Here is a 23,335-nt window from a genome sequence, read left to right on the forward strand (position 1 = left end):
CCAATCTTGTGTTAATGCTCTGAAAAGCTAATCATTTGCATATCACAGCATCTTCTTCCTGTCGGCTAAATTTCGCGTCTGTAGCACGTCATCTTCGTGGTGTAGCAATTTTAATGGCCAGTAGTGCAGTATTTCAGAATATAGTTTGTGTGGCGTATGGCTTTTGCACCTTGGTACTTTTACAGTGAAGGCGTGTTCTTTTGAATATCTTACTTTAAGGCTCATTTTCGTAACTGTGGTATGAGGCGAGGACATGTAGCACTTTTTTTTACGTTAGACGTATCGCGTCGCGTTGCTGAGTGTGTTGTTTACAGAGCGTACATATCGTGTTGCAGCGGAAGTCGCTGTACGTGTCGTCGGACCAGCGGGTGCGCCAGGTGGACCTGGTGACGTGCAACCGGCGCTACGACAGCTGCCTGCGCTGCGTGCACGACCCCTACTGCGGCTGGGACCGCGACACCAGCTCGTGCAAGCCCTACACGCAGGGGTGAGTCAACGGCGCTGCTACAGGCTGCTAGCGCCACACGCAGAACCATAGACCACTTGTTAAACTCGTGTAAACGAGCTGCCATTTTCTGGAGTGTTCACATTGTCATTAACACTCATGGCATTATCCGCTACTTAACAAAAAAAAGCAAAGCACCTAGAGGACATGGTAAGATAACAACGCATACCCACACACGGTCGACGGGTGCGTGAATGATTGGAGGTACAGTTCCTTGGGACAGGTAGGATGGCCTCGAGATTGTATGAGTGTGGTGACAGCATAGTGGTATTATTACACAGTAGGAATTAGTTTTAATATATGTTGAAACGTTGAGAATGGAACAACTTGCACAACTATAGATAGGACGTTCATGTTCATATACACAGGACATGTACGAGGGTCACTCCAAAAGAAATGCACACTATTTTTGTAAAAATACAGTTTTCATTCTGCACGCGTGAAAGTTTTACAGTGTGTAGATACATCCTTCCCGCTTGTTTTCAAACTTAGTTCAACCTGTTCCCGTGAGTGGTGCCGTCACAGCATGTCTTCAAGATGGCTGCTACACTTGACGTTCGTCAGAAGCAACGTGCTGTCGTAGAATTCCTGTGCTGTGAAAACGAGACGGTGGGAAACATCCACAACAGGTTGAAAAAGGTGCGTGGAGATGCTGCTGTCGATCGCAGTACAGTTAGTCGGTGGGCAAGCAGGTCACGTGATGAAAGCGGGCACGGCAACATTGAGGATTGTCCTCGCAGCGGCAGGCCTCGTACTGCACACACTGCAGACAATGTGCAGAGAGTTAACGAATTGGTGACTGCTGACAGACGCGTGACAGTGAACGAATTGTCACGCTACGTTGGGATATGGGAAGGAAGTGTGTGCAGAATACTGAAAGTGTTGGCGTTAAAAAAGGTTTGTGCCACCAGGTGGATTCCCAAGATGTTGACAGTGGCTCACAAAGAAACAGGAAAAACACCCACCTTACAGTCGCGACCTGGCTCCATGTGACTATCATCTCTTTCGGAGACTGAAAAACTCTCTTCGTGGAACAAGGTTTGAAGATGATGACTCCCTTGTTTTCTTTTTTTCCTTTTTGGTCATCAGTCTACTGACTGGTTTGATGCGGTCCGCCACGAATTCCTTTCCTGTGCTAACCTCTTCATCTCAGAGTAGCACTTGCAACCTACGTCCTCAATTATTTGCTTGACGTATTCCAATCTCTGTCTTCCTCTACAGTTTTTGCCCTCTACAGCTCTCTCTAGTACCATGGAAGTCATTCCCTCATGTCTTAGCAGATGTCCTATCATCCTGTCCCTTCTCCTTATCAGTGTTTTCCACATATTCCTTTCCTCTCCGATTCTGCGTAGAACCTCCTCATTCCTTACCTTACCTTACCTTATCAGTCCACCTAATTTTCAACATTCGTCTATAGCACCACATCTCAAATGCTTCGATTCTCTACTGTTCCGGTTTTCCCACAGTCCATGTTTCACTACCATACAAAGCTGTACTCCAGACGTACATCCTCAGAAATTTCTTCCTCAAATTAAGGCCGGTATTTGATATTAGTAGACTTCTCTTGGCCAGAAATGCCGTTTTTGCCATAGCGAGTCTGCTTTTGATGTCCTCCTTGCTCCGTCCATCATTGGTTATTTTACTGCCTAGGTAGCAGAATTCCTTAACTTCATTGACTTCGTGACCATCAATCCTGAAGTTTCTCGCTGTTCTCATTTCTACTACTTCTCATTACCTTCGTCTTTCTCCGATTTACTCTCAAACCATACTGTGTACTCATTAGACTCCCTTGTACACGCTCCCAAACAGTGACTCCAACAGGTTGGTCCAGAATTTTACCGTGCGCGTATACAGGTGCTGGTTCCAGGATGGCGTAAGGCAGTTGAGAGGGGTGGAAATTATGAGGAGAAATGAAAATATTGTTCCTAAAGGATGTATCTCCACACTGTAAGATTTTCAAACATGTAGAATAAAAGATGGATTTTTAAGAAAATAGTGTGCATTTCTTTTGGAGTGACCCTCGTCTTAGCAGGAATTAGTTTTAATGTATGTTGAAACGTTGAGAACACACTGACCAGTCACCGCTCGGAGTAGCCGCGCGGCTTGGGGCGCCTTGTCACGGTCCGCGTGGCTCCCCCTGTCGGAGGTTCGAGTCCACCCTCGGGCATGGGTGTGTGTTGTCCATAGCGTAAGTTAGTTTAGATTAAGTAGTGTGTAAGCTTAGGGACCGATGACCTAACCAATTTGGTCCCATAAGAACCAGTTTCAAATAGGAACTGAAAGGAAGCTAAGACGAAATGTCTGCATGAAAAATCGAAAACGAACTTATTGTCGGAAACATTGACTCTGCATATAAGAAAGTCAAAACAACCTGCAGTGAAACTAAAAGCATGACCGGTAGCAATAAGAGTGCAAAGGGAATTCTATTGTTAATTGCGGAGGAGAGAGCAGATAGGTAGAAAGATCACACTGAAGGCCTCTGTGAGGGGGACGATGTGTCTGATGACGTGGCTGAAGATGAAACAGGAGCCAATAGAGACAGGGGATCCAGTATTAGAATCGGATTTTAAAAGAGCTTTGGAAGACTTAATATCAAATAAAGCCGAAGGGGCAGATAACATTCCACCGGAATTTTTAAAATTTGGGTTAATTGGCAACAAATCGAATATTCACGTTGCTGCGTAGAATGTATAAGACTAGCGATATACCACCAGACTTTCGGAAAAGCATCATCCACACAATCAAGATTGCAAGAGCCAACATGTGCGAGAATTATCGTAAGATCAGCTGAAGAGCTCATGCGTCCATGTTGCTGACAAGGAAAATATATAGGAGTATGAAATAGCAATTTGAGGCTCTGTTACATAACGATCAGCTTGGCCTTAAGAAAGGTAAAGGCACCAGAGATGCAATTCTGGATTTGCGGTTGATAGTAGAAGCAAGACTGAAGAAAAGTCAAGACACGGTCATAGGATTTGTCGACCTAGAAAAAGCGTTCGACAGTGTCAAATGGTATAAGGTAAGCGAAATTCTGAGAGAAGTAGGGGTAAGCAGTAGGGAAAAACGGGTAATATGCGATCTGTACAAGAATCAAGAGAGAACAATGAGTGGAGGACTAAGAACGAAATGTTCGGATCAAGAGGAGTGTAAGGTAGGGATGTAATATATCTCCTCTAGCCGGCCTATGTGGCCGACCGGTTCTAGGCGCTACAGTCCGGAACCGCGCTGCTGCTACGGTCGCAGGTTCGAATCCTCCATCAGGCATGGATGTGTAACCTTAGGTTAGATAGGTTTAATAGTTCTAAGTCTAGGGGACTGATGACCTCAGATGTTAAGTACCACAGTGCTTAGAGCCATTTCAACCTTTTTTTTTCTCCCCTACAGTTTGATTTATAAATCGAAGAAGCAATGAGGGAAATGAAAGAAATGTTCAAGAGTGGGATTAAAATTCACGGCGAACGGATATTAGTGATAAGATTCGCTGATGACATTGCTGTCCTCAGTGAAAGTACAGAATAATTACAGGATCTGCTGATTGGAATGAACAGTTTAAGGGGTACTAAATATGGATTGGGTTTTAATCGAAGAAAGATCAAAAGTAACAGAAATGAACACAGCGAACAACTTAATGTCAGAACTGTGGATTACCAAGTATGAAGTTAAGGAATTCTGCTACGTAGGCATCAAAGTAACCCATAATGGATGCAGAAAGGAGAAAAGGCGGATTAATATTGGCAAAAATGACATTCTTGGCCAAGAGAAGTCTACCAATATCAAACATAGGCCATAATTTAAGGAAGAAATTTCTGAGAATGTACATTTGGAGCACAACATTGTATGATAGTGAAACATGGATTGTGGGTAAAACGGATCGGAAGGAAATCGAAACATTTGAGATGTGCTACAGACGAATGCTGAAAATTAGGCAGACTGATAAGGTAAGGACTGAGGACGTTCTCTGCAGAATCGGACAGGAAAGGACGATGTGGAAAGCACTGTCAAGAAGAAGGGACTGGATCACAGCACATCTGTTAAGACATCAGGGAATAACTTAAGCAAGAAACTACATGAAGTGTCTTGGGCTCCTCAGATATGTCAGCACATTCCACATACGCTCAAGTGTCTCTCTGTCATTCCGTATAAGTACCACAAGCAGTGGTCAACAAACTGGACTTGCATTCAGGAAGACGACGGCTCCAACCTGCGTCCGCCATCCTGATTTAGGTTTCCCGTGATTTCCCTAGATCACATCAGGCAAATGCCGGGACGAAAGGGCACAGCCGAATTCCTTCCCTAATCCGATGAGACCGATCACCTCGCTGTTTGGTCCACTCCCCCAAATCAACCGCCGGCCGCGGTGGTCTAGCGGTTCTAGGCGCGCAGTCCGGAACCGCGCGACTGCTACGGTCGCAGGTTCGAATCCTGCCTCGGGCATGGATGTGTGTGATGTCCTTAGGTTAGTCAGGTTTAAGTAGTTCTAAGTTCTAGGGGACTGATCACAGATGTTAAGTCCCATAGTGCTCACAAGGGAACCTCCCCATCGCACCCCCCTCAGATTTAGTTATAAGTTGGCACAGTGGATAGGCCTTGAAAAGCTAAACACAGATCAGTCGACAAAACAGGAAGAAGTTGTGTGGAACTATGAAAAAAATAAGTAAAATATGCGAACTGAGTAGGGAATGCGCAATGTAGTCAACATCAAGGATAGTATGAGCTCGGGAGTTCCGTGGTCCCATGGTTAGCGTGAGCAGCTGCGGGATGAGAGGTTCTTGGTTCAAGTCTTCCCTCAAGCGAAAAGTTTAGTTTTTTATTTTCAGACAGTTATTATCTGTCCGTCCGATGCGAGGTAACTGCGCCGTAGTATGGGGACGCTACACCTAAACAAACTTCGAAAAACACGACGTCAGTCGACTACAGCGCACGGAAGAGAGAGTGTTTCTGCTAACGAGGCTCCCTGGCTGGCAGTTGACTGTTCACTACTTTGGACGAGAGTGTATTAAATACGTGAGATGTATTCCGTGGGCAATATGAATCCAGCAAATATAGCTCGCGACTTCAATAACAATCGCACGGTTTTGCGTTGCGGTAGCAAAACACAGGCGCTAAACTTATTACAGGGAACAGAGACGTCAGTGAACAAACGGACAGATCATAACTTTGTGAAAATAAAGAAAGTAAAATTTTCACTCGAGAGAAGACTTGAACCAAGGACCTGTAATACCACAGCGGCTCACGCTAACCACGGGACCACGGCACTCATACGCTCAGATTGTCCTTGTTGTTGGCTATCTTGCACATGAACTACTCAGTTTGTACATTTTACTTACTTTTTTCATAGTTCCACACAACTTCTTCTTGTTTTCTCGATTGATCTGTGTTCAGTTTTTCAAGGCCTATCCACTGTGCCAACTTATAACTAAATCTGAGGGGGGTGCGATGGGGAGGTTCCCTTGTCAGAGCCATTTGAACCATTTTGAACCAAATCAACCAACTGACCAACCAACAAGTACCACAAACTCGTAGGTAACTAATGGTCGCTGTGGTGGTGAGCCTGTCTTTTACACGCCGTCGCGTTTCCTCGTTGCAGGCTGCTGCAGGACGTGACCAACTCGAGCGCCAGCGTATGCGACAGCAGCGTGTCCAAGAAGAGGCTGACGGTCACGTGGGGCCAGAGCGTGCACCTGGCGTGCTACCCACGCGTGCCCGACGCGCTCTTCAGCCAACCCGTCGCCTGGGCGCACTACAGCAAGGAGCGCGGCCGCTACCACATCGCCTACAGGTGAGCAGGCCACGCAGCTCTGTGCCTGCCACAGTGACAGTGCCTCCGGCAGCTGCTTGCGGTCCACTGCTCAGGCCGTCTCCCTTCGTTACTCACTAGTATTTCATCTTCGTTGTGGAGAACAATACGGAAACATTCACACATGCTACAGTGCAGCACACTGTTAAGCACCACACAGGAAATGTGGATACACTGTAATCACATGATAGTTCATAATTCTTATAGTTCACAACTCCTATCCGTGCAGGGTCGCCAAAAATGTAGAACGCACCAAGAGAATAATCTTGATAGTCCAGGATTAACCACATCCGACAATAATCCGTAGGACAACAATCCAAAACATAATCCGCTTGAAATCCAGTAAGCAGCGAGATCACGAGAGTACAGTGTAAGTGAGGTGGAGACTTCAGCACAGCACGTTTCAAACTATACTGCACTCGACTGGCGGCCGCATTTTATCTCCGGCTTTACGTCAGCGACCAAGCTGGCGGACCCCTTAACTTCTATAGGAGCAGTCGTTGATGGTGGACTTCCCAGGGTATCAACCTCGCTGTTGGATGACAGAGATACATAAGAAAAGCACAGTCTACACCTCATTCTATTTCCCGTTCGTACTGTATCGACGAAACACTGAGCAGTCCCGTCACCAGGGATTCTTTTCGTTTGATCAGACTGTTCAGGTCCGCAGCTCGTGGTCGTGCGGTATCATTCCCGCTTCCCACGCCCGGGTTCCCGGGTTCGATTCCCGGCGGGGTCAGGGATTTTCTCTGCCTCGTGATGACTGGGCTTTGTGTGATGTCCTTAGGTTAGTTAGGTTTAAGTAGTTCTAAGTGCTAGGGGACTGATGACCATAGATGTTAAGTCCCATAGTGCTCAGAGCCATTTGAACCATAGACTCCTCAGGGAAACACTATTTCGACTACAGGACTTGTTGCGGAAGGATGCGGAAAGGAACTGGCCACGTCCTTTTTTAAAAACTACTGTCGTGGCATTCAGCTTTATCGATTTTAGAAAACCACGGACACTGTGGGGAATATGGATGTGCTGAACATGTACTTATGTACTGTCAGCGGTTTTATGGCTGCCAGGGCGTGGCAACAATAATTTGGATATGGAGTAGGACGTGACCAGGTTGTGACTAAAATCTGGTGGCAGGAAAACGATTAGTCACAAATAAGCGCCAGCTAGTATAAAACAGTTACTTAGCTTTACTGACAGCGAAGAGTGTCCCGTAGATACAGTTCCAATTAGTATCCAAAGAATATTCCTGATTCGTGGCCTAACTCGCTATACAATACTGAATCACACAGCGAGCTAGCTAACCAGACAACGAACGACGGCAATGACGACTGCAACGAGCTGCCTGCCCGACTCCCTGACTCGGGGCCAGCGCTCCTGTTATATCGTGTAGCCAGAGGGCGCTGTAGGCCCCAGCTCAGCAATGGCGCGACGTCTTCGGTCGGCGGCAACGCCATGCACCGCCGGCGGTCGTGACGGGAAACTGTGGCAAGCGATGCGACGGCAGGGCGCGAGCGCTATTCAGTTGGGTCCGCGGATACAACAAGGGGTACAGCCAATTACAAAAAAACAGATCACGAATTACCCCATATATACTACAAGAAACACTCAGGGATGCAGACAAATAAGAACTGCGAGGACGGGCCGAAAAGTAATGCTTCCGAATTTTGTGTTCTGTGCTCAATTCCGGTTAAGATATTACACTTCATGCGTATTACTAGTTGCATGCATTTTACTCTGTCGGTTTTTCCGCTACGCTGACGCAAGTAACAGCATTCTGCTGGTACAGCGCTCTGAACTATAACGTCTACCATGGCGGTGTGTAACGTAACTACGTCGGTGCGTGACAAACTTACTGTACCCAAGTGTCCAACCGCAGAAAACGTTCGTTCACACTTGAAACACGCTTACTTTCAGCATGACAATGCCGGAGTACACACGAGCGCTGCGACATCTACAGCAATCCGACGTCTTGGGTTCACTGTTGTTGATCATCCTTCATTCAGCCCCGACTTGGCCCCTTCCGATTTTCATCTCTTTTAAAAACTTAAAGAACATTTCAGAGGACTTTACTCAGGTGGTGATGAAGCGGTGGCTGCACCAATAAGGTCAGACTTTCGAAAATGACAGCATGAACCAACTGGCTTCTCGTTGGGGGAAATGTGTCCGTTGCTAGGATGACTATGTTGAGAAAAAATATACTCACATGTAGAATAAAGATGTAGAATGGTAATAAACTTCCTTTTATTAAAAAAAAACACTCCCTCCGTCTTCAGGCCACAAATGACCTACCGGGACCATCCGACCGCCGTGTCATCCTCAGTGGAGGATTCGGATATGAGGGGCATGTGGTCAGCACACCGCTCTCCCGGTCGTTATGATGGTATTCTTGGCCGAAGCCGCTACTATTCGGTGGAGTAGCTCCTCGATTGGCATCACGAGGCTGAGTGCACCCCGAAAATATGGCAACAGCGCATGGCGGCCTGGAAAAAAAAATAACTTTACGAGTTTTCACCTCAAGAACTCGGAGGCATTTCTTTTCAGCACGTGTTAAACACCCAGATTAGATCTCCAAAATTGAACACGCTGTCTGTAAACAAATGAGACACTTTAGGCAGCGAGTTAGATGAGAGTGAAAAGACTCCAGCACATGAGACCTCTCTTACACTAACACCAACGATGAGACCAACGAAGAATAAAACGCACGTAACACACACACGACAGTAAAAAATAAAATAGTAGTACACAGACAAATTATATTAGAAAGCTGTTAATAGCTTAAATAGGTTAATTTGTGACTGGATATTTTACCAGGTACCACGTAAAACGTAAATTTAGACCTGTAATTAGACTAAAGTAGCATAGAAAAAATACAACACGAGTACTCCAGCAAATTAACACACACATAACGACAAGGAAAATATAAAACTCAATACACAAAATAAACGACACTAAATGCAGAATTAGTAACACACTGTTAAAGTGGAATAGAAACTTGTCAGTAGATTAAGTAGGCCAGATCTTGATCGATTTTTGCTCCAGGTGCCACGTTGAAACTGTAATTAGACCGTCAACTCTAACACAAGTAATCTAGATAACTAACGCACATATAGTATAAAACACTCTAAAAGTCTTAGATATTCGAACAGTTACGCGAAAGAAGAATCGACTCATGACATCCGAGACGCGAATTATCTCGCTTTTTAAACCAACGACGCGATGGACTGCCCGCGGACGTCGGGTTTGACGATACTCGTACATTCGGAGACAGCTTCCCTGAGCAGCGCCGGTGAAGGCACAACTATTCCCAACACTAATATTCCTTATCCTCATTTTATTCTCTTCGTAAAACTTAGAATTTTTATAATTATCGGTTTCAAATCTCGATGTAATATAATGTCAAGAAGTAATCAAAGCCGTATCTGATACGAAAAAAGCCAACAGCTCTCCAAGGATTCCCACATCGACGTGGTGGCGCGTGGGAAACGGCCTCAGCTGCGTAGTCTACTTTCGCTGCTCAGTGGGGGCCTTGAGTACCGACAAGTGGACTAAGTGGAGCACAAAGTTACCAGCTATATTTATCAGAACCTTGGTGCTAGTTGCCTGAACATAGCCTAAAAAAATCTAGACCTTCTGACTAAGATTTGTAGCCAACTCGTATTAAAGTCCAGCATCGTTTTCAATTTGTCACCTATCTCGATGTTTCCTTATCTAGTAAGGCATAAGGAAACAAGTAGGCTGGAATTAGAAGAAGCAAAATATGTATTAAGTATGGGATAAATAATGATTGAAAGATGTAACAAATAACATTGAGGTCTTAACCTAGGAGGATACTCGTACTTGGTGATGAAAGTGCTAAGAAACTAGGGTAAGAAATTCAGGAAACATTAAGACCATTGTAATGGTCCTGAGTTGTGTTCACAAACATTTCATTGGCCTCCGGCACCCTTTGAAATGCGGAATAGAAATTATTTCAGTGAATGGCTAAGAACTGTTTTAGTGGAATGCGGTAGCTTTGATACATATGTTCCTAAGGCTCACTGTTAATTGTTTTATGCAGGATGGTCATAACAAATGAGGCACACGAAGTATACCGCCTGAAAAAAGCATCCTAAAAGGGACGAGGAACCGAAACGAATCTGATCGGTTGAGAGGGTATGTGACGTTGTTGCTCTGATTATAACATCGAGTGAAACTTACAAAAAACAAAGTAGTATTTGTCCAGTTATCAAGATCACGTTGTAGCTCATTTCGCCTGCATACATACACTGATTTAAATGGGAAGGGTAACAGAAAACTATGTTAGGTTCTCGTTAGACAAGCTGTTCCAGAACTGTTGTAACTGGTTCTTGATATCGTGGATACTGACACTGTGAAATAGCTGCCGTCCGAGCTGATCTCACACGTGTTTTATCGGGACAGATCTGGGGAACTTGCTGTCTTGTGTGTACCTCAGCATCACAAAGACAGTTCTTAGACACTTGTGCCGTGCGAGCGAACTATGTCGTATTGACAAATGTCAACGCAATACTATCCCCACACCACAACGCTAGGAGTAGCAGCGCTGTGCCTCTCCAAAGCACTGGAAGAATGGAACCTCTCTCCAGGCCGCTGCCATACCCGCCAGCGACGGTCATCCAAGGTAGAGCAGAACTGCCAACACAGTGAAATGCCATCAGTTCCGGCATCGTCTTCCATATTTTGTTCTTCCTTCTTGGTTGCTACCCAGACTGTAGTGCATTACCCGTCTTTCTCTGCAGCTTGTACATATGTTCATGAGGAATTCAAACATTTCGTACCACTTCCCTTTGTCAAACGCTTTTCGTAGTTCAGCCAGTGCTGTGAGATTCCTTCAGTTTTCCCAAATGTTATTTCTGTTATCAGTTCTAACTGCATCTGTGATCTCTTATCTTTCGTAAAGCAAAACTGAAATTCATCTTATAGCTCTAAAAGTTTTGTTCTGTTTATGGTTGAGAAGCAAAGAAACAGTGCTTTTTTCCCACCGGTATTTCTCTATTATTAAGTGGGTTTGGCCGGTTAGACCCATCATCAGGTAGCAACCGGCTACTGTACATAACCTCGAAAACTCCTCTATTCCGCTGTACGCAAGATTATCGTAATTACCTCCGAGGATTCAGAAGACGAATGCGCGAAAACTACAATACAAACAGAAATGCATAGGACACTTTTCCAAGTTTCGGTATGTAACACGCCCCGTGGTAAAGTTGCAGAGCACGCGACAAGGAGCCGGTGTGCCAGAACATATGATAAATGAGCTCTTCCAAAAGGTCGCAACGAGTTAGATTGCGCCTGCAGGCATGCAACCCAACGAACAGATGTCCAAAGCGGGCCCCTCTCGTTGAGCTTACTGGGCAGAATTGCACCCACGTGCTCTTCCGCCATGACTGACGTTGTCTGCGTCACAGACGGTGCTCATACTGATTTATAAACTTGAGGAGATATTCTGTCCATTGATACATCTGATTTGTCTGTGTCTCTCGTAGTTTCCCACGCAGTACTGAAATCCCGGGATACTTATCAACAACTGTATATTATTCAAGTAAGGAAATTGAATGCCTGAGCTGGTAAGCTATTGTTGGAAGTTCCGTCTTTGTCTGCCACTGCATCAGACATTTCAATAATCCCCACTTTTTCTTGACACCCATCCTCTGTAGGCTGTATGCTACCTCCAGGGAGGCGGGTTTACATCCAAGTTTAGGTTTATCGTAATTTTTCAGTATCAATTTATGAAAACACCAGCACACGTGTTTCTTCAACATCGACTGTATCTCTCTCTCCCCTCGCCCCCCCTCCCCCCACCTCGCCACTCTATCTCTCTCTCTCTTTCCTTTCCTTTCCTTCCCTTCCCTCTTTCCCCTTGCCATATTTCAGATATTACTCTTCCTTTAAAGGCTTCCTTGTTGCCAGGCACTGGATATTTACCTCCCTATATTTCACATGAAAAAAAAAAAACAGTGAGTTACACAGGGGGAAAACGTACGTGGAAATATGATACATACAAGGATACAGATTTGATTCATTTGTTAGTATACGTTCTACTAAGGAACCACAAGAAAAACTAAAGCGTAAAAGCTTTTTATTTTATATTTTAAACAACGTGATCCGTCCTTTAATAAAGGTTGAATTTGAACTTCAGCAAAAAAAGATTAGGAAGCCCTCCGGGAAAATTTTCTGAGTTTGTTTATTGTACAAGGGACACATCTTCACTGGTGCATCATTACAAACTAATTATATTTCATTTGATTTCTTACCTCCATTTGTCTTTTTCCCATATTTGATTGAAAAATGTTTGTGGTACTCGGCACATGGTACTCCAGATGCCGACCGTATGTGCTGTGTCTCTTGTTTGGAAACAGATTTGTTTCATTCACACACGGGAACTTGTGCCGACGACAGTAACGCGCGCAGGTTTGCTTTCGGTACTGCTTGGTCTTTTTTGTTTCCGGCAGTATTAGTTACACGTTTACATAGATACACAACGGGCTGGATTCGCTTACTGATGAAGAATTGGACAATATGCATATCATGTATCGGTTCAGTGAATGCAGTGGAAGAACATGACAACGACACTATGACGAGCTATTCCTGCAGCGACATCACAGAGTACGTATTTCATCTGAGGGCTTTTGCAGAGTCCGTGTTTTGTGGTGCACGTTTTGGTGACTGCATTTCACAGGATCTTTCGCTTTTATGAAGGTGTTTCCACCGAAGCGAAGATAAGTGAAGTTACTGCGTAGATCATAATTACATTACTGCTCAGTAAAGATGCACCGGAGACCACGTGAACTTCATACCAAAATACTCAGAAAGAATCTCTGAACAAGTTCCGAAAATTTTCCCGTGGATTTGGACTTCACCCTGACAACAAAAGCAGTGGATAATTTCTGAGCCCGTATCACGCATCGAAGATCACTGCGCGAGATTTCTTTCATTTGTCTGCATTTGCATTTCACATTTCAAATACCATCACCTGTTCTTGACCCCATGCCTGTAACAATGCAGGGACTGACGTAACCAGTCTCCTATTGCGGAGTAACTGAAGCCTATAGTTTGTATGATACATCGAGCGAAGTTGCTCAGTTATGAAGGCACTGGAGCTATATTTAGATGTAAGATTTCCTCAGTTTTTCTAAATCAGTGAAAGGAAATATCACCACATGCCGTTCGTAATGGGCATAGTTATAGCTCTTCTTTTTTTGCATATCTGAAATTGTTCTCCATTTCTCCATTTTCAATGGTCCCACGATCGTCGGGAAGTTAAGATTATGATCTCACATGAACTCACTGAAGAGGACTGTGATAATTAAGTGGAAATGCGACTTATAGAAATCGAGTGCATTTTAGACATTATAGTATCTGCAGGTACATCTACATAAATACTCCGTAAGCCACTATTCGGTGAATGGCGGAGTATACCCTATATCACTGCCAGCCTTCCCTTCCTATTCTACTCACAAATGGAACGAGGGAAAAACGATTGTCTGTATGCATCCATAAGCGACCTAATTTCTCTTCTCTTCACGGTCCTTACGTGAAATGTACGTTGGCGACAGTGTAATCTTTCTAATGTCAGCCGGAACTGCAGATTCATTTTCTCAGTAATGATTCAAGGAAAGAACGTCGTCTTCCCACCAGGGATTCCTATTTAAGTTCACGGAGCATATCTATAAAACTCATGTGCAGCTCGAACCTATCGGTAACTTATGTAGAAGATGCTTCTGAATTGGTTCGATGTCTTCCTATAATCAGACCAGGAGGGGATCCAAAATATCCGAACGGTACTCACGAATGGGCCGCACTAACGTTCATATGTGGTCTCCTTTCTAGACAAGGTACACTAGAATTCTCCAAATAATCCAAAATCGACTATTCGTCTTTGCTATAACCAACATTACGTGCTCATTCAACTTGATATCGCTTTGCAGCAATACGCCTAGATCGTATGACGTGACCGTGCCAAGCGGCACACAACTAATAGTACTGTATTCGAATACTACAGGGTTGTTTCTCCAAATCATCTGCATTAACTTACACTCTTCTACGAAACTTCCTGGCAGATTAAAACTGTGTGCCGGACCGAGACTCGAACTCGGGTCCTTTGCATTTCGCAGGCTAGTGCTCTGTATCCTTTCTTCCCGGAGTGCTAGTTCTGCAAGGTTTGCAGGAGAACTTCTGCGATGTTTGGAAAGGAGGAAACGAGGTACTGGCGGAAGTAAAGCTGTGAGGACGGGGCGTGAGTCGTGCTTGGGTAGCTCAGATGGTAGAGCACTTGCCCGCGAAAGGCAAAGGTCCGGAGTTCGAGTGTTGGTCCGGCACACAGTTTTAATTTGCCAGGAAGTTTTATCCTACAACTTGTTCTAGTGGCTGAGAAACCTGACTACCACTATAAGGGCACAGGCTCCTGCGAGCTGAAGTGACGTGGAGGTACTGTGTGTGCCGCAGGCCCGAGAAGTACATCGAGACGTCGGAGCACGGGCTGGTGATAATCGCGGTGACGGAGGCGGACGCGGGCCGCTACGACTGCTGGCTGGGCGGGGCGCTGCTCTGCTCCTACAACGTCACCGTCGACACCCACCGCTGCTCGCCGCCCGGCAAGTCGCACGACTACCAGAAGATCTACTCCGACTGGTGCCACGAGTTCGAGAAGTACAAGACCGCCATGAAGTCCTGGGAGCGCAAGCAGGCGGTACGTTGCCACGCTCAGCTCCGCCAGAGTCGCTGTTCTTGTGGCCTCCAGCACCAAGACTTCTTTGATTACGTTCTCTGTGCTCGTCCACCCCGTACACGACTCATCGTATCTGATGAGTCACCCTCTTTATTTTTGTGCAGCCTAGACCTGTCTTTACAGCACTTACATAAGACTCTTACCTCCAGTACCAAATAAACTGTAACTTTATACCTCATGAAGTTCCTGTGCGACGGGGCGGTAAATAAGTGCGGTTGCAGAGTTCACACGAATGTGCATATACAAAATGTTCGTTAAAAAATGTTATTGCAAATTTTGGCTCTCACGTAAGTCTGAGGGGATGGTTTCCACACTTGGTGCATTAGTATAACACTGTTCCACACCCGTGCATTAGTTATAGTTTTTGAATTAATATTCATGAGTACAGTTTATGCTAGGGAACAAAAATTAGACCATTATTATGGCAAAATCAGTTTTTCACGACACTGTTCAGTCACTATTTATTGGCGTTCGCACAATGAAATTACACTGGTGAGACGGTTTACAGTTTTACTTTAATAATAATTTCACCCCGAGCCTTCAATAGCAGTAATGTAGGCTGCTATAAACGAAAATTACTCTATCAGTTCGAACAGAACCACAAGTCCCACTGTCCTATTTGTTAGAACAGTTTTGGCGCGAAATCACAGATCGCCACATGTTCACTTACGACGATTCGTAATTCGCACTCACACAAATAATCGTAGCCCTTCCAGTTCACCAAATATATGCTTGCACACTTGCACTACTAAACAATACCCTTTGTCGAAATAAATCGGCGCAAAAAAGAGTTCTCAAACGACTACATGGGCCACCCTCAAGTGGGGCTTGCTCACCACCCACCCTGCGAAACGACTGACGAAGGACTGACCCCTGGCCAAGATGACCGCTCGCTTATATAAGCTCGGATGTCTAAGCCCTGGTTATGCAAGTACCAACCTCACCAGTTAAGGTTAAATATTTTGATACATACATCCCTCGGCAGAAAGGCGCTAAAAAGTACATCTTATTTACTATGTTACTTTAATTTCTATGATTATTCTATCGCCCCTAAATCAAGTTTTAGTTTCTGCAAAATTTCACCACTTAGCGCACATTTGTTTGTTGACATCAGTGCTACAAAGTTTTAAGATGGAAGTGCATATAGCACCGTTTTTAGTCGTAATCTATAGCAATCTACACATTGCGCTGCTCAAAATCTTGATATCTATAATAATTAATTAATTATTGGCGATAAATGTTAATAATAATTTGCAAACAATGAAAACTATTGCAAGTTAAGTGTATAGTATAACTTAACTAGTTTAAAATACGTGTGATGCCACCCAAAATATTATATAGTGCCGTTCTTTTACGTCATGAATTTTCTATTGAATTTTAGAAACAAACTTTGTTTATTGCTCTTGATGGGCTTAATTATTTATGGATCTTAACATATGACTACGGCACATAATCCGCTATGACGAAACGTTTTTAATGAGTGCTCGCTCATCCCTGAAAGTTGTTATTTACTATTTTCATTAATCTTTCAGTATTCCTGATGTTAACCGATTTTGAGATTACTATTACTGTTGCGTTTCCTGACTTGAAATATAGATCGATCTTTCACAAGGTGCATATTACTGACCACAATCCACTGCCACATTGCTCTTCACCGTAAGTTACATAGTTTTGGCGTAATGCGCCAGAAACCGAGCGATGCCCCAAGATGCGGGCCACGTGGCCGCCCGGCAGCAGAGACATCACACCGACCGTTGCAAATCTCGCACAGGCGCGCCACGCGCTTCCGCGAATCGCGCACCATGTCGCGCGCTCGCTCTCCACAAAGCAATCCTTGCATACTAGACCTGTCCATCTAGTAACGGGGTTTGTACCGTCACACTTGTCAACCTACTCATTCTTTTACTCATATTATGCCACTAATTAACTCTCTCCTCATTTCGATTCAGAACAGTTTCATTATTTATTTCACCAACTCATATGTAATAAGTAATTTGTATTCAGTTACTACCATTTGGATTTGATAAAGAAGAAATTGTTAATGTTACGTAATGGTTTCTACATTGGTACCTTCAGCATCAACATGCTCCAAGGAGACGCTGCACACTCGAATTTCAAGAGGGCGTTTTGCATCACATTCAAGAGAAATCGTCAACGAGTACACAAGCTATGTCTTTGGCTTTTAATGAGTTGATCTGTAACACAAGCGATGTACTTGATCAAGCCTGATCAGTTACTTGTAAAAGAAGAAGTGTTAGCAACATGTTTTCAAATGGTTGTAGCACGGAAACGCTGCGTTTTCCGACATGGGTTCCAATTCAAAATATTATCTACTCACTCCTTTCTACACGTCCTAGATGTTTGCAACGGGAATTTCCGAACACATTGTATAACGATGGGAGCAGTTAGTGGGAGACTGGCGTGTTAGGGAATTAATTTATGATCGTCATCTTGCTGTTAATTCGTGGGATGAGTCTTCCTGAGAGGCATGTTTAGAAGCCACACTACCATCCTGAACGAGAAGAGGGTAAAAAGACTGACCCCTGAATATATTCAACCCACATACCATCCGACAGGATGGCAAAGTCGATATGTCACACCATGTCCCGGATTAAATCAGATAAGATTACTCTACTGTACTTACAGCATAAACGTTCTGGTAGAGAGTAACTCAAGTTATCGACCGCAGACATGTATAGTAATATGCGACTAGGGAACGCAATGTTTTAACGTCGTCACTGAGGCGGTAAGTGAAACAAGGCAGACAGATAAATTACAGCTCGAGGAGTATGGAGATGAATACAGTTTATTTTGGAAATGGAGAGATAGCTGCGAACCTTCAGATACATGAAGCAGAGTTGGTCATGAAAAAATTAACTTCTTAAGGAATTCAAAGTATTTACTTGTTGTTTAAGTGAGCGGCGCTGACTCACTGCCCTTTGACTCGTCGCGACGAATAACTAACGGTGATCAGTGCATTTGCTTTTATCGTGAAATCTGAGGAGGAACCTGAATTATACAATTGGCTTGCGTCTCACAAACTCTCAAAAATCTAAAAATTTATTTCTCTTTGGATATTCGACAAGACAAAATGTGGTAGCGTCATTGCCAAATTCCATATGGGAAGGTGAAGGTCAAATGGAATTATTCTACTTCCCAAGTGTCCTAAACTCAACCTTTCTTCCAACAAAAATACTAATTCAGAATTCGTGACACCGTACTAGATCCAAACACTGGCTCCAATAATATACCAAAACCGTGAGTGCCTGTAATTGCGCCAAAATGAAGTGCTTAACACTCGACTGCTGTGCTATGCATGGAATAATGTGATCTGTGATTATTATACATACTCATAAGCAAATCTCGTGGCGACTGAACTGAACGCATAGCACCTTGATGATCTTAAAGAAAAGTTTCACCTCTTCCTAAGAGCGAAACGTCAAAATGAGTTCCCCTGAAAAAGGAAACGGTCGTCTCACATGTTTATTGCCAGAATACACCACATGACTAGAAGAGACGGAGCATAATTTCATAAACACAAAGACAATGGTACACAACGCTTTGGTGAGTAGTTGGAACATCTAAAGGCTGAGGTTAGGGGAAAAGTTGAACAGTAGCCCTGAAAACTGTGTGGTGAACGATAAAATATCAATAAGTACTGCTCTTAATGAGTATTAAAAGTCACCAGGGCTCCCTTCGGCACTACCCAAATATCATATTGATCGATTACTGAATGCCTAACGCGTATAAAATCAAAGCACGGTGTAATATAGTCTTGGAAAAGGTTCTAAGCATTATTCTTCTTTACGTTTTGAGTTACCGCTCCAGATGTGATGAATTTCACTATAAACAGACACATTTCGATTTTTATAGTATCATGGATACATAATTTCTACATCACCATAAATATCATGCACTGACAGTTCAGATCTATACAGCTGCTGAAAATATTCACCTCTATGGGCTTGATAACGTTCCACAATAAACAGCGAACCCCTTGACTCAAAGCAGGATTTTCTTTTATTTCCAAAACTCAAAGACGACATTCGAGGACTTCACTTTGATAGTTATGAAACGGTGCAAACGGAGGCGAAGTTGTGGCTCCGTTAAGAAAGCCAAACTTTCTAAAGTAACGGTACCAACGAATTGGTATCTGGTTGAAGAGAAGTATGTTCGCGCTAGGGTAACTACGGTCAGAAATAATTATGCAGACAGGAAGAATAAGGATGTAGAATGTCAATAAACATTGTTTTATTTAAAAAGCCTGAAGAGTTTACACATAAAAATTATGGGACATTACTTTTCAGCTCGCTCTCGTGTTTAGTCCATGATTCATCTAATATTGCTATTTCTGATTCTTTCAGGTCTTCTTTCGCTGCACAGATCAATTTTATATTTTCCGTTTTACCCTTACTGGTTGTTTTGAAGAATTTTTGTTTATTTATTTTGTTTGTGTAACATGATGTTGGTGTATAACACGACCATTATGATCAGTGATAACTGACGACATTTGTGTGATTTGAATTACATGTGTTTTTAATCGCAAATTTCATCTTTTGTCCACAGCAATGTATCACGGGGCAGAATGACAGTAATCAGAACCTGCACACAAATGAGATATATCCGAGGAGTCCGCTGGTGAGGTAACTCCCAGTGATAGAGGGCGGCGCAGTCTCCAGCGAGGGCTGATCTGATCCGATCGGCAATTTTACTCATCACCGCAATAGTATAAAAAGTGAAAAAGTGACAATTGTGGACTTTTCCTGGAGGATGTGGGAGTGTTTCATAAGTGAACTCTATGTTTGTGTAGCTGTAAATGTTCCATGAACGTGACGCGGGAAAGGACGACTTAAAATTGTTATTTTCATTACAACTCTGTGCTTAGGTATGAATCAAGGACAGCCTGCTCTGATGCTTCAGAGTAAATCTGTGATATTCAGTGTCAAGATCTGACACTGTGATATAGCGAAGTTTTGTGAGACATTTAAGTGTGCCTGAAGAAAGAATGGACACAATTTTGTACTGCTTGTGTATAAGGAACAAGCAAATGTCTTATTTTATTTCGAAAAGAAGGACCACTTCACATTAGAAATGTTCGAACCAGCAATAAGTGCTAAATAACGTAAAATCTCTTTCATCCTCTTCTCCTCCTTAAAATTTCATCATCCATAAGCAAATTCCATATATATTTCTATTCCACCTTTTCTATTTCCAGCTTTCGTCGCATTCTGCTGAATATCAGAATCATAGATAACCTATTTCATAGCAATAACATTTACTTTCTTATACTGAAAAGTTACTTCTTACAAATAATAAAAGTTGTTTCAAACTACCTTTCATTTCCCAGTGACAAGAAAATGAAAGAAACTGTACATATCTATGTATAAAAACTTTGTACATATGATAATAAAGTTAGTAACAACGTCCTGTAGTTTGACATTCGTCGATTGTGAAGAAAAAATTAATTGTGATACCGAAAACGTTAGTTCTGGGGTTGTTAAGTACCTTTTATATTTATTTACTTTTTTTTACATTAGGCTCCACAATCACTAAAATCTTGTTAGGGATTAAACCCATGGTTTCAATAAGACTGCAAATTTATTGTCAAAGTTTCAAGTTTACTAATGCTTCATAGAAAAGTACACTGATGATGCAGATTTTAGATATTTATGTACAACAAATTAAGCAGGTTTTTTTAAAATTCTGTATGTACTTTTTGTTCACACCTGTTAATGTTATGTTTATATGGTAACGAAACTATTTTGAAGAAACGAACGTTGTCACAGGGTAACAGAAAATTTTTTTAAGATTCTTGGATTTGTGTTTTGATGAAAGAGTTCATGGTGTCTGGTGGGCCACACTTTTATCACATTGTCCAGTATTTATCGAGAACTGCTTTTCCTCTGATGTTGCCTGTATGTTCATCAAGATTCATTTTCTACTGCTGCAGAATGCCTTTGAATTACACCACTGTGTAGAAGTGTATTTCTGAAATTTTAATATAATCCTTGATCGGACATTATCTTATGAGAATATCCCGTTAGTGAGAGTTACCATAACGTTGCAGTGTCTGAGAAAACTTTCGTGATGATACCTCAGCTCCTGCACTTTACTTTAGCGTACAGTTTCTTTCGTGCAACAAATATCCACTGCTATCACAGTACTGATACACTAGCGCTTTTTAATTTGATTTACAATGAAAGACAAACTGATTTTCACATATTTTGTTGGAATATTTCATATTAAAATGTGACGTTTGATGCGTTTCTAGAATGCTGTTATCAGGACTAAGAGTCTCGTAATAGGAGCTGTAAGAGTACTAATGATGTTACAGGCACTAAAGGAACTTCCTCACTGTCTACTGTTTGACAAAAACCTACAGCCAAAACTATTTCAACAGTTTCATTTGCATGTTGTTGAAATTATTTCCAGAAAACTGCTATGAATTCTGAAATTCCATTCTAAATTTATATTTTACCTCATTTATCACAAATCTCTTACGTTTCGGTTCATAGATATTTTAAGCTTGCAATTTTAACTACATTTGGATTCTGTGATTTGAACTCCAGTAATATGTCCACACCAAATTAATCTGTTAATTCCTGACAGTGGAGGTTTGTATTTCATTTGTTCTGGCGAAGTAGAACACAAATATGGGAATGAAGTGAAGAGGTCATTAGTGGAGCAATATTGTGAGATCTAACTGTAAAGAGATTCTAATCGCTGTGTCTGTGTGTCTGACACAAATACATATCTAAAATATGTCCAAAATTTCGCTTCAGAAAATAAGGATTGCTTCACAAGAAATTACCCACAATCCTCTGACTTTATTGCTGAGTTTTTGAAATTTTATTTGTAGTCACAATGTTGAAAAAGAATACATAAGGTACTAGTTTCGAATGAATCTGATTTTTAAATGTATACATACATATATATTTTAATTACAACAATATCATGGCTTATTCTTACTGTTTCGTGTCAGCTAAACATGGTACACTATTCGGAATGCACTTGCTTGGGACACACAAAAAAATGGTTCAAATGGCTCTGAGCACTATGCGACTTAACTTCTGAGGTCATCAGACGCCTAGAACTTAGAACTAATTAAACCTAACGAACCTAAGGACATCATACACATCCATGCCTGAGGCAGGATTCGAGCCTGCGTCCATAGTGGTCGCTCGGCTCCGGACTGTAGCACCCAGAACTGCACGGCCACTCCGGCAGGCTGAGACACACATTCCATTAAATTGATTTTAATTTTCTTTTATTTGCTATGTTGTTTTTTTATCTAGTTGATATGACAAACAATGGTAAATGACACAAAAAAGGAATTTATACTACAATCATATCTATTATTTCTATTTGTAAAATGGATCACTCTTAAAATGACTACACACACACACACACACACACACACACACACACACACACACACACACACATGAAAGAGTGAATCCACTGATAAAATATAAAGTGTTCTTGGAAAGAAAAGTATTTGATGGAAAAGAGTGCATTTAGTGATATAGTGATAGATAATGTGAATGGTTGTGTCCACAGCCATTTGGTAATAAACATTACTGATTACAGGTGAGTATAGTTATCTTAAAATCTCTATCACATTATCTGCCATCAAAAGCACTGTTATATCCATCTGTTTTGACATTTACTCATCTATAAATTTTATGGATAATTCTTGTTCATCTTTCTGGACACACTTTATATTTTGACAGCACATTCTCTGCATTGCAATAAGTCTCACAAACAGTACTGAATGTAACACGCAGCAAGAGTAATAAAAGAGTGACAAGACTAAAATCTTAATTAGAAATGATTTCATTTGTGTGTGAAATAGTAGGTAACAGATGTAATCATATGGGGGATGAGAGAAGAAGCTGAAATGACTGGGGAAAACAGAGAATTAGTGGAATACAAATAATGAGGGAGAAACTTCAAATGGTGTCAGTGACCACAAAAATAATAGAAAATGGTGTGGACGAATAAATGAGGATTTGTTTCTGTGCTGAACAAGAAGAATGCACAATATTAGTCCTAGTTCTCTTATACATACAACCCAATGAGAACTAATGAACAGTTGCAAAGAAAGAAAATGGTTGGCTGGTTCAAATGGCTCTGAGCACTATGGGACTCAACTTCTGGGGTCATTAGTCCCCTAGAACTTAGAACTAGTTAAACCTAACTAACCTAAGGACATCACAAACATCCATGCCCGAGGCAGGATTCGAACCTGCAACCGTAGCGGTCTTGCGGTTCCAAACTGCACCGC

At 42.5% G+C, this 23,335-nt stretch overlaps 1 protein-coding gene across 1 annotated transcript in view; it reads left to right on the forward strand.

Annotated features, from left to right (window-relative positions):
- LOC126094539 (semaphorin-2A-like) overlaps positions 1–21,033 on the forward strand; it is an 807,492-nt gene extending 786,459 nt beyond the window's left edge. The window contains exons 11-14 of the mRNA XM_049908969.1: positions 336–487; positions 6,093–6,284; positions 14,766–15,009; positions 19,615–21,033. Of these exons, the coding sequence (XP_049764926.1) occupies positions 336–487; positions 6,093–6,284; positions 14,766–15,009; positions 19,615–19,695 (669 nt within the window). The 3' untranslated portion in view covers positions 19,696–21,033. The remainder of the gene's footprint in view (positions 1–335; positions 488–6,092; positions 6,285–14,765; positions 15,010–19,614) is intronic.
- Positions 21,034–23,335: the final 2,302 nt, after the last annotated feature.

This window comes from Schistocerca cancellata, chromosome 8 (genome assembly GCF_023864275.1).
Source record: "Schistocerca cancellata isolate TAMUIC-IGC-003103 chromosome 8, iqSchCanc2.1, whole genome shotgun sequence".
In the NCBI taxonomy this organism is placed as follows: Eukaryota; Metazoa; Arthropoda; class Insecta; order Orthoptera; family Acrididae; genus Schistocerca; species Schistocerca cancellata.